At 46.7% G+C, this 12,210-nt stretch overlaps 1 protein-coding gene across 1 annotated transcript in view; it reads left to right on the forward strand.

The window, feature by feature from the left end:
* DCAF12 (DDB1 and CUL4 associated factor 12) overlaps positions 1 to 9,969 on the forward strand; it is a 36,011-nt gene extending 26,042 nt beyond the window's left edge. Inside the window, exons 7-9 of the mRNA XM_033238293.1 lie at positions 2,352 to 2,514; positions 6,768 to 6,946; positions 7,834 to 9,969. Of these exons, the coding sequence (XP_033094184.1) occupies positions 2,352 to 2,514; positions 6,768 to 6,946; positions 7,834 to 7,992 (501 nt within the window). The 3' untranslated portion in view covers positions 7,993 to 9,969. The remainder of the gene's footprint in view (positions 1 to 2,351; positions 2,515 to 6,767; positions 6,947 to 7,833) is intronic.
* The last annotated feature ends 2,241 nt before the right edge of the window (positions 9,970 to 12,210 follow it).

The following is a 12,210-nucleotide window of genomic DNA, read 5'->3' on the forward strand; positions in this document are numbered from 1 at the left end:
CGCTTGGGCCAAGGAGGTCAAGGCTGCAGCGAGCCATAATTTTGCCACTGCACTCCAGCGTGGGTGACAAAGCGGGACTGTATCTCAAAAAAAGAAAAAAAAAAGGGTCGGGCATGGTGACTCACACCTGTAATCCCAGCACTTTGGGAGGCTGAGGCAGGTGGATCATGAGGTCAAGAGATCGAGACCGTCCTGGCCAACATGGTGAAACCCTGTCTCTACTAAAAATACAAAAATAGCTGGGCATGGTGGTGGGCTTCTGTAGTCCTAGGTATTCGGGAGGCTGAGGCAGGAGAATCACTTGAACCCAGGAGGCGAAAGTTGCAGTGAGCCGAGATCGTGCCACTGCACTCCAGCCTGGCAACAGAGCAAGACTCTCTCAAAAAAAAGAAAAAAAAAAAAAAAGGCTCCAAATTTGAGCACCAACACAATGCCACAAGTGGAAAATTTCACACCAGACACCTTTGGTTTCTGACAGGTCAGTGTACCAAACATTGTTTCATGCAGAAAATTGTTTAAAATATTATATAAAATTATCTTCAGTCTATGTGTATAAAATGTATATGAAACATAAATGAGGCCGGGTGCGGTGGCTTAGGCCTGTAATCCCAGCACTTTGGAAGGCCGAGACGGGTGGATCACGAGGTCAGGAGATTGAGACCATCCTGGCTAACCCCCTGAAACCCCGTCTCTACTAAAAAAATACAAAAAACTAGCCAGGCGAGGTGGCGGGCGCCTGTAGTCCCAGCTACTTGGGAGGCTGAGGCAGGAGAATGGTGTGAACCCAGGAGGCGGAGCTTGCAGTGAGCTGAGATGGTGCCACTGCACTCTAGCCTGGGGGACAGAGCGAGACTCCGTCTCAAAAAAAAAGAAACATAAATGAATTTTGCAGTTAGATTTGGGTGCCATCCCCAAGAATAGCTCATTACATATATGTAGATATTTTAAATCCTGGGCCAGGCTTGGTGGCTCACGCCTGTAATCCCAGCACTTTGGGAGGCCAAGGCGGGCGTATCACAAGGTCAGGAGATGGAGACCATCCTGGCCAACACGGTGAAACCCCATCTCTACTAAAAATACAAAAAATTAGCCAGGCGTGGTGGCGGGCAACTGTAGTCCCAGCTACCTGGGAGGCGGAGGCAGGAGAATGGCGTGAACCCAGGAGGCGGAGCTTTCAGTAAGCGGAGATTGCACCACTGCGCTCTGGCCTGCGAGACAGTGTGAGACTCCATCTCAAAAAAAAGAAAAAAATTCTGGAGAAATCCAAAATTCAAAACATTTGTAGTCACAAGCATTTTGGATAAGGGCGACTCAACAAGCAACTTTTACAGAGTTAAACCTACTTGCGAATCGTTTGTCTTTTTTTTTTTTTTTTTTTTGAGACAGTCTGACTTTGTTGCCCAGGCTAGAGTGCAGTGGCATGATCTCAGCTCACTGCAACCTCCGCCTCCCAGGTTCAAGCGATTCTCCTGCCTCAGCCTCCTGAGTAGCTGGGGTTACAGGCATGTACCACCACTGCTGGCTAATTTTTTGTGTTTTTAGTAGAGATGGGGTCTCACCAGGTTGGCCAGCCTGGTCTCAAACTCCTGACCTCAGGTGATCTGCCTGCCTCAGCCTCCCAAAGTGCTGGGATTATAGGCGTTAGCCACGTGCCTGGCTTTTTGTCTTCTTCTTATCCTAGAGGACTTTGCAAGAGGAAGCAGGGTTCCAGGAATTAGTGATTCCTTCATGTCACAGTAGCCTTTGAGCTCCACTGACCTTGTATGCTCTTATGTATAGCATGCACCCACTGAGGATTTGCTAACTGACAAAGACCCAGGGTTAAGGCAGATGTGGGTTATCTGGGATTAAGCTAGTCCCATGAGTGTGCTTTCTATAGCATACAATTCCCATTCAGGTGGTGAGGTGAGGTGGGGGTAGCCAGAGATCAGCCTCTTTATCTGAAAAGCACTGAGGTGGCCTTTACTGGCAGACAGAACAGAGTGGGACCATGGCTTTAGTGCCCTGGAACGATTCCCAGAAACAACCTGAATAGTTGAAACAGCCTACCAAGAAAGGCCTTGGCCTTTCCAGCTACTTCTGATTATTTATTCCAGATTTACCTTTTCCCCAACCTGTCTCTTTCATTATCTAGGTCTTATTGTTTATTACAGTCACCTCGTCTTTCTCCTGTATGCCTAGGGGTGGAACAGAGTGTTATTTCCGTAATCAGGGCTTGATTTTCTGTGGCTTTTGTATGAGGGAAGCCCACCAAGGTGGGAGTCCAGAAACAATATCCCTGCACTGTGGTCGAGCACAGTGGCTTATGCCTCTCTGCTGATGCCATGGTTATATCTCTCCTCTATTTTCAGCTCCTCTCCACCAAACTGCCATATTGCCGTGAGAACGTGTGTCTGGCCTATGGTAGTGAATGGTCAGTGTACGCAGTGGGCTCCCAAGCTCATGTCTCCTTCTTGGATCCACGGCAGCCATCATACAATGTCAAGTCTGTCTGTTCCAGGGAGCGAGGCAGTGGTAAGAGTCCCTGTGTGCACCTCAGGCCTACAGCTGAACTGCATATGGGTTCTGACATTCAGTTTCTTTGTTGGTTTCCAAACAGGTATAGTGCTCTGTATGGAACATATAAAAATGTGTTCAAAAAGGGGAGTGATGGCTGGGTGCGGTGACTTAACACCTGTAATCCCAGCACTTGGGGAGGCCGAGGCGGGCGGATCACCTGAGGTCGGGAGTCTGAGACCAGCCTGACCAATATGGAGAAACCCTGTTTCTACTAAAAATACAAAATTAGCTGGGCACAGTGGCGCATGCCTGTAATCCCAGCTACTTGGGAGGCTGAGGCAGGAGAATCACTTGAACCTGGTCAGTGGAGGTTGCAGTGAGCTGAGATCACACCATTGCACTCCAGCCTGGGCAACGAGAGCGAAACTCTGTCTCAAAAAAAAAAAGGTGGGGGTGGTGGGAGGGGAGTGACACAAAAGAGCACTAGGCTTTCAAACACCACAGACAAATGTGTGGCCACAGAAGCCTTTGTTGGAAGCCACCAGTGAGGATATTAGTTGGTAGTTTCCATGTTCTTTTAGAAAGCCCTACTTTCTTTCTTTCTTTTTTTTTTTGAGGCAGAGTCTCGCTCTAACACCAGGCTGGAGTGCAGTGGCGTGATCTCGGCTCACTGCAACCTCTGCCTTCCGAGTTCAAGTGATTCTCCTGCCTCAGCCTCCCGAGTAGCTGGGACTACAGGCGTACACCACCACGCCCAACTAATTTTTGTACTTTTAGTAGAGACGGGGTTTCACTATGTTGGCCAGGCCTTGATCTCTTGACCTTGTGATCCACCCACCTTGGCCTCCCAGAGTGCTGGGATTACAGGCGTGAGCCACTGCACCTGACCGAGAACCCTACTTTCTGTCCTGTGGTAATTTTTTTGCTGTGGTCCTGCCTGAACTAAAATTCCATTTATGCTAAGATGTGGCATGGTGGAATAAGGAGGAAGTTTACAAAGGGCATGAGGAAACCTCAGGGTAATGAGTATGTTCATTATGTAGATTGTGGTTATGATGTCATGGATATATACATATGTTAGAACCTCAAATTGTATACTTTATGTGCCGTATATTGTATGACAAACCTCAATGAGGCTGAAGAAAATACTGAGTTTAGTTCTGACCACTGGGTAAATTAAGCTTCCACCTCAAATCTTTTATAGCATGTTCTCTGTAAGAGCACCCTCATTCTTTATTGAAGAGGGAAAAAATACTTACTCTAGTGTACTTTGAAGGTTTCAGAATACCTTTTTCTGACATCCCATTTCGTCATACCAAGAACCCTGTGGGAAGCAGATGAAAAAAGATAGTTTTACACATAAGACCTAGAGCCAGCGGCCGGGCGCGGTGGCTCAAGCCTGTAATCCCAGCACTTTGGGAGGCCGAGACGGGTGGATCACGAGGTCAGGAGATCGAGACCATGCTGGCTAACACCGTGAAACCCCGTCTCTACTAAAAAATACAAAAAACTAGCCGGGCGAGGTGGCGGTCGCCTGTAGTCCCAGCTACTCGGGAGGCTGAGGCAGGAGAATGGCGTAAACCCGGGAGGCGGAGCTTGCAGTGAGCTGAGATCTGGCCACTGCACTCCAGCCTGGGCAATAGAGCGAGACTCCGTCCCAAAAAAAAAAAAAAAAAAGACCTAGAGCCAGCTAAATAACTTGCCCAGCATCACACAGCTTAATGGGAGAACAGCTAGGGACCAGAATCCAACTTAACAAATTGTATTTTCTTTATCTCACTTTATCTCATTTTCTCATGCAAAACGATGGCTGTGTTATCATGAGAGTCCTAAAAGGCACACTGTGGATTATAGTTCACCCTCTCTTTTTCAAGTAGTGTTTATTCCTGTGCAGATACTGCAAAGTAGCTTTTGTTGGGAGACAGGGTCCTCACTCTGTTGGCCAGGCTGGCGGACAGTGGTGCAATCTTGGCTCTTTACAGCTTCCACCTGCCAGGCTCAAGCAGTCCTCCCACCTCAGCCTCCCGAGTAGCTGGGACTATAAGCGTCCACCACCTCATTCAGCTAATTTTTGTATTTTTGTAGAGACAGGTTCTCATCATGTTGCCCAGACTTGTCTCAAACTCTTGGGCCACCCACCTCAGCCTCCCAAAGTGTGTGCTAAGATTATAGGGATTACAGGCATGAGACACTGTGCCCAGCTATTTCTTTTTTTTTTTTTTTGAGATGAGTCTAGCTCTGTCACCCAGGCTGGAGTGAAGTAGTGTGATCTCAGCTTACTGCACCCTCTGCCTCCCAGGTTCAAGCGATTCTCCTGCGTTAGCCTCCTGAGCAGCTGGGACTACAGGCGTGTACCACTGTGCCCAGCTAATTTTTATGTTTTTAGTAGAGATGGTGTTTCACCATGTTGGCCAGACTGGTCTCGAACTCCTGACCTCAAGTGATCCACTTGCCTTGGGCCTCCCAAAGTGCTGGGATTACAGGCTTGAACCACTGTGCCCAGCCTATTTTTTCTTAATTATAGTTAAAATGCTTATATTTTAGAACAAAGAATAATGTATAATGAGAGTAGTAGAGAAAGGAATAAATAGGGCCAGACGCAGTGGCTGATGCCTGTAATCCCAGCACTTTGGGAGCCTGAGGCAGGTGGATCACCTGAGGTCAGGAGTTCAAGACCAGCCTGATCAACATGGTGAAACCCCATCTCTACTGAAAATACAAAAAAAATTAGCTGGGGGTGGTAGCGGGTGCCTGTAGTTCCAGCTACTTGGGAGGCTGAGATGGGAGAACCACTTGAATCTGGGAGGCGGAGGTTGTAGTGAGCCAAAATTGAGCCACTGCACTCCAGCTTTGGCAACAGAGGGAGACTCTGTCTCAAAAAAAAAGAGAGAAAAGACTAAATAGGTTTGGCTGTAATAATGTATGCAGTGAAAAGTTTTAAGAGATTTTTGGTATTTTTTTTTTTTTTTTTTTTTTGAGGCGGAGTCTCGCTCTGTCGCCCGGACTGGAGTGCAGTGGCCGGATCTCAGCTCACTGCAAGCTCCACCTCCTGGTTTACGCCATTCTCCTGCCTCAGCCTCCCGAGTAGCTGGGACTACAGGCGCCCGCCACCTCGCCCGGCTAGTTTTTGTATTTTTAGTAGAGACGGGGTTTCACCGTGTTAGCCAGGATGGTCTCGATCTCCTGACCTCGTGATCCGCCCGTCTCGGCCTCCCAAAGTGCTGGGATTACAGGCTTGAGCCACCGCGCCCGGCCGGTATTGTTTAATGGGGGTAATTTTCATACCTAGTAAGGAAATACTGGTTCCACAAATATTATCCAGTTCTTGTATGCCAAGAGACATCTTCATATCCCAAGCACTGATTTGATCTCCAAGTACAGCAGATGTGTTTTCCTTGTGATCTAAAGTAATTACATGACTTGTCTTAAACTTCTTTGGGTATTTAATTCTGAGCTTTTTGCCACTCTCAAAACATCTAATACCAGATAAAGACTTCTTGCACTGTGGCCGAGCACAGTGGCTCATGCCTGTAATCCCAGCACTTTGGGAGGCCGAGGTGGATCACTTGAGGTCAGGAGTTCAAGACCAGCCTGGCCAACATGGTGAAACCCTGTCTGTACTGAAAACGCAAGAATTAGCTAAGTGTGGTTGTGGAAGCCTGTAATCCCAGCTACTTGGGAGGCTAAGGCAAGAGAATCACTTGAACCTGGACGGCAGAGGTTGCGGTGAACCAAGATCACGCCATTGCACTGCAACCTGGGCAACAGAGTGAGACTGCATCTCAAAAAATAAAAAAAGACTTCTTGCATTTGCCATAGTAGAGGTTTTAGGTCAAATATAAGGAATCCTTGATGACCTAATGATTTATAAATATGCAGATTACCTTGAGTTGCAGTGTAGGTTGGAAACATATGATGGAGAAAAGTTTAGAGTTACGAAAGATGACTCCAGAGTGAGTTGAGAGGAAGCAAGGAAGTTCTGAGCACTTATGGTCTTCAGTCAAAAGCATCGTGAGCATCATCAGGAATCTGACACTTACTTGTCCAAGGCTTCTTGGATGGTTTCTGTTAGTGTGTGGATAGGCAGGATGGCATCAGAATTCTCTTTGCTTTTGCATGAGCTAACTTGCCATTGGGAAAGCACTGTCTGATACGTTGAGGGGAGCGGGGTGGACAGTGGAAACTCAGTGTTGCAGAAATTCAGGCTAGCAGACAGTCAAGCAAATATTCTCTCCCACCTCACTGCCTTTTACTTTTCTCTCTTTCAGGAATCCGGTCCGTGAGTTTCTATGAGCACATCATCACTGTGGGAACTGGGCAGGGCTCCCTGCTGTTCTATGACATCCGAGCTCAGAGATTTCTGGAAGAGAGGCTCTCAGCTTGTTACGGGTCCAAGCCCAGACTAGCAGGGGAGAATCTGAAACTAACCACTGGCAAAGGCTGGCTGGTGAGTAAGCCCCTGCCTGAGATGACTGCTACACAGTAACAGAAAAATTATCTTCCTCTACCCCTCAGCCCCCACTGACACACCATCTACTCACACTTTTTCACCAGTAAAAGGTACTCCTTGGAACAGGAGAAGACTTCCCCCTGATCTTGCTTTTGTGTCTCTACGTTACCTGTGGGAAAACTGAGGCCCAGTAAAACACACTGGTTGACTTAGGATTCTCCCCAAGGCATAATAGAGGAACCTCCCACCTGTTCCGTGAATTTTTTTTTTTTTTTTTTTTAAGACAGCATCACTGTGTTGCCCAGGCTGGAGTGCAGTAGTGTGATCATAGCTTACTGTATGTAGCCTTGAACTCCTGGGCTCAAGCAGTCCTCCTGCCTCAGCCTCCCAAGTAGCTGGGGCCACAGGCATGTGCACTGTGCCTGGCTAATTTATTTTTTTTTAGTAGAGATGGGGTCTCGCCACATTGCCCAGGCTGGTCTCAAACTCATGGGCTCAAGTGATTCTCTCACCTTGGCCTCCTAAAATTCTGGGATTACAGCCGTGAACCAGTGCGCCCTACCTCCAGTGAATTATTCAAGTGTTTGGTTCTTTCTCCTGCGCCTAGCGGGTGGAGGGAAAACAGAACTTTGGTTCTAACTGTGCTGAGAAGAACTGAGCCTTGTATAGCAGTTCTTCAGCTGCTCCATTCTTCCCTAATGTTTAGTTGGAAAAATGAGGCCCCAATTCCCATGAGAATCAACCAGCGCAAATCTCCTGACATGAGGTTGTACCTGTAGAACCCTGTTCCCTTAAGGAGACCAGAAAGCATTCCTGTCCCTTCCTCCCCCTTTTCCTGCCCCATGGCTAGAGGTGCTAATTGTAGTCTCTTTCTCTTCCCATAGAACCATGATGAAACCTGGAGGAATTACTTCTCAGACATTGACTTCTTCCCCAATGCTGTTTACACCCACTGCTACGACTCGTCTGGAACGAAACTCTTTGTGGCAGGAGGTCCCCTCCCTTCAGGGCTCCATGGAAACTATGCTGGGCTCTGGAGTTAATGACAGCTCCCCAAATGCAGAGATTTACACTAACTTCCATCCTCAGTTTCCTTGTTTCTTTTGATTTTTGTTTTCCTAATTGTGTGAGGCTCTTGTGTTTTAGTGGGAACACCAAAGTTTGCCTATAGTTTAGGCACTTAATAGGAAGAAGCTCTGTACAGAAATCTGAAGGTTGTTTGGTTTTTTGTTTTCCCCTTTGGTAATCAAAATTTTACTATCTTTTATTCTGGCTTTTCAACCAAACATTGTTGCTAATCCCTATTTTTCTTTAAGTGACACACATTCTCCCCTCTCTGGCTTCTTTAGGCTGAAATGACATAGTCATTCTCACCCTTACTTCACTCTTGAGAGGTAGGGCTCCTTTATAATTATATGGTTGCTGTCAGACTTTCTGTGAAAGTTTGGGAGCTGCGTGTGTGTGAGAGAGAGCGTGTGTGTGTGTATGTTTGTGAGTGTGAGTGTGTGATCTTGTGTGCCTGTAGGTACTGTGTGTCACTGAAATTACCTGGAGTGAGGATTACTTGTAATTAAAATATTTATAAAAGAAACAACTTTATTCACAGAGTCCAGCTTTGAGACTAGTCTGTAACTTGTTTTTTAAAGTCTAACAACACTGATAATAGGAAGTAAAAATAGAAAGGAAAATAAATTACCACTGGGAAAATCTTTTGAGTTAGATTGCAGGCTTCCTGGGGCCTCCCGTGCCAGGACTGCAAAGTGATCCAGCCCTACCTGTCTTCCCACCTGTGTGTCCCCCATGTGGGAAGCTGGTGTCACTTCCCCTTCCCACCCTCACATCTGCTTAGCCAGTAACCACACCCCTAAAACATCAGACTCACCATCCAGGTGCAGCTCTAGAGGCTGCAAAAGGCTTCATGGGACTTGGTAAAGAGAATCCCCATCCTAGCTTCTCTCTCCATCCCCTCAAGACCTGATCTGGTGTTTAAGGGGCCTGGAGCTAGGAGTCTCAAGTCTGCTAAGGTTCACATCCATAGTTCTCTTGACTTTGAGGAGAATCCTCTCTGCTATTCTTCCAATCTTCTCAATGGGTTTTGCTTTTATTTTCTAAATTGGGTTAAGTCTAAGAAGATGGGGGTGAGCAGGGGTTTATCTGTGTGTAGTGAGTGCTTCATGTGTGGAATATTCATTTTCCCACTGCAGCGGGACTTGGGGTTGAAGCCACCCCTCCTACTCTGCTGGCTTAGCCCTGAGATGGTGACAGGCTGGCCTGCAGTCAGCATCATTGTGCATGTAACAGCATCGATGTGATTAGTAATTTGTCTGTTCCTCCCTTGAACTGTCTGTTTGGTCTGGGGTTTTTTTAACTTGCAGGCGACTGACTGTGATGTCCACTTGTTCCCTGATTTTTACACATCATGTCAAAGATAACAGCTGTTTCCACCCACGAATTCCTCTAAGCACATAATCTGCTTTTCTGTCAACATCCCATTGTGGGGAAAGGAAAAGTCATATTTATTCCTGTACCCCAGTTTTTTAACTTGCTCTCCCAGTTGTCCCCCTCTTCTCTGGGTGTAAGTAGGAAAATTGGAAAAAAAATGTATACATATCCTCCTCTTAATGGTGAGGGGCTGCTGGAGAGGAGAGACAGCAAGTCCACCCTAACTTGTTACACAGCACATACCACAGGTTCTGGAATTCTCATCTTCGAACCTAGAGAAATAGGTGCTATAAACAGGGAATTAAGCAAAATGCTGGATGCTATAGATCTTTTAATTGTCTTAATTTTTTTTCTATTATTAAACTACAGGCTGTAGATTTCTTAGTTCTCACAGAACTTCTATCATTTTAAACTGACTTGTATATTTAAAAAAAAAAAAAATCTTCAGTAGGATGTTTTGTACTATTGCCAGACCCTCTTCTGTGATGGGTAATGCATTTGATTGTTTGAGATTTTCTGTTTTTAAAAATGTAGCACTTTTTGCCAAGGAAAAAAATAAAAATTATTGCAGTGCAAAATGGTGTGAGTGAGTATTATGTAGCCAGGAGCCTGCAAAAAAGGCCCCACATGACTAGTTGGAAGGTTGGCTTGAGCTGTTGGGACTGCTTGTGGCAGATGGAGAACACAAGCATTACCTCCAGGTTAGAGGCAGGTCAAGTGCAGACACAGATGCTAAGACCTGCTAGGTCCAGGTCCCCAACTCTAGCCCAAGATCAGTTGCTCTGAGGCCCAGCTGCGGGTGGATATGCCCAGTGTAGCAAAGTAGTGTGGCGTTACTTCTCTCACATAAGTAAGGGTTGGTAATAGGCCCTGTCTGCTTGGATGGTGCCCTGAGAATGACTCTGAAAGTGTTTGCATAGTACTCTGGGAATAGGATATTATTATTATTATTTTTTGTAGTTGGAACCATAGACCTTCACTGCCCTTTGTAAGGGGAAGACACAGTGACTAGAGTGATGTTTTCCTAGAGCCTGTTTGGAGCTGTAGCTGAAAGAAACTGCTAAATCATACCACCCTTCCTCACACAGTCATCTCTGGGAAACCCACCAGGGCTGGGCCACAGAGCCTGGCAAGGCCGTCCCTATTCTTCTGCCACATGGTACTTGTTCTTTCCAGGGCAAGCTGGACGTAGCTGCTCTATGCACCTGCCTTACAGACTGACTGGTTCAGAACATGACACATGGGTTCCTATACGATCAAAGGCTGCAAGACAGGAAGGGGAGATGAGTAAGTTAAAGCAATTTGAGAGAGCTCCCCAGAGGAGATGAGTTACATTTGGAAAGGGCTGAAACTACCTTTTCCCAAAATGAATTTGGAAAGTATTTGTAAAATCTTCATTGTCGGCTGGGTGCAGTGGCTCACACCTGTAATCCCAGCACTTTGGGAGTACCAGGTGGGTGGATCACCTGAGGTCAGGAGTTTGAGACCAGCCCAGCCAACATGGTGAAACCCCATCTCTACCAAAAATACAAAAATTAGCCGAGTGTGTTGGCGGGTGCCTGTAATCCCAGCTATTGGGAGACTGAGGCAGGAGAATTGCTTGTACCTGGGAGGCAGAGGTTGCAGTGAGCCGAGATTGTGCCACTACATTCCAGCCTGGGCAACAGAGTGAGACTCCAAAAAAAAATATTGTCAAATCATTTTTGGGAAATGCAGATTAGAACAGAGGCAACTTCATTCCTTTACTGTCAGGTTTTTTTTTATTTTTAAAAATTGGAGGCCGGGCGCGGTGGCTCAAGCCTGTAATCCCAGCACTTTGGGAGGCCGAGACGGGCGGATCACGAGGTCAGAAGATCGAGACCATCCTGGCTAATACGGTGAAACCCTGTCTCTACTTAAAAATACAAAAAAAACTAGCCGGGCGACGAGGCGGGCGCCTGTGGTCCCAGCTACTCGGGAGGCTGAGGCAGGAGAATGGCGTAAACCCGGGAGGCGGAGCTTGCAGTGAGCTGAGATCTGGCCACTGCACTCCAGCCTGGGTGGCAGAGCGAGACTCTGTCTCAAAAAAAAAAAAAAAAAAAAAAAAAAAAAAAAAATTGGAAAGGAGAGCTTTACTTCTCAAAGGGTTGCAGTCTGCAGGGTGGTCATTCTGACAAGTCGGGAAGTAGAGCTTCTGGCCAGAAGTCAGAAACACACTCTGAGTGAGGGGCAAAGGGGACAGGAATTTATGTTGAACAAGGTGGCTGAATATATATATTTAATAAGCTACAGGAGGAGTCATGAATATTTATGAAAGGAAAAAGGTACACATGCACAACTGAACTCTCAGGTTTTTGGTATTTTACTATGGGACTTGTTCCATAGAACATGCTCAAAGAAAGGTGACTTAGGGGATGTGGGGTTGACTTGGCTTAGGCCTCTGGCCTCCATGGAATCTTGGCCCTGCTCCCATTTTCCAGCCAGACTTTCCAGCAAAGCATGTATCACAGAAGGGCTTTGTGGACTTTATGGGGTCCCCTTTTTGCCAGCAGTCCCTACTCCCTTCCGTGAAAGAACTTCTTGTTCTCTCTCAGGCCACATGCCTTATTCCAAATAGTCTGCTGGCTCCTCCTCATCCTTTGGGTCCTTTTACAGGAGGCTTTGGAGCTGAACTGAATTCTTAGCCCTCCATGACTTGTTTATGCTCCAAGTCCCTGGTCCCCTGCCAACTCTAATTGATTATTGATCTGGCCCTGTGTTCCTAATAAAGCTAAAGACTGCTCCCCGTCCAGGCCACTCTGATCCAGTTGCCATTCCTAGTGCAGGTACCCAGAAATAGC

This window comes from Trachypithecus francoisi, unplaced genomic scaffold (genome assembly GCF_009764315.1).
Source record: "Trachypithecus francoisi isolate TF-2019V2 unplaced genomic scaffold, Tfra_2.0 Lachesis_group16, whole genome shotgun sequence".
In the NCBI taxonomy this organism is placed as follows: Eukaryota; Metazoa; Chordata; class Mammalia; order Primates; family Cercopithecidae; genus Trachypithecus; species Trachypithecus francoisi.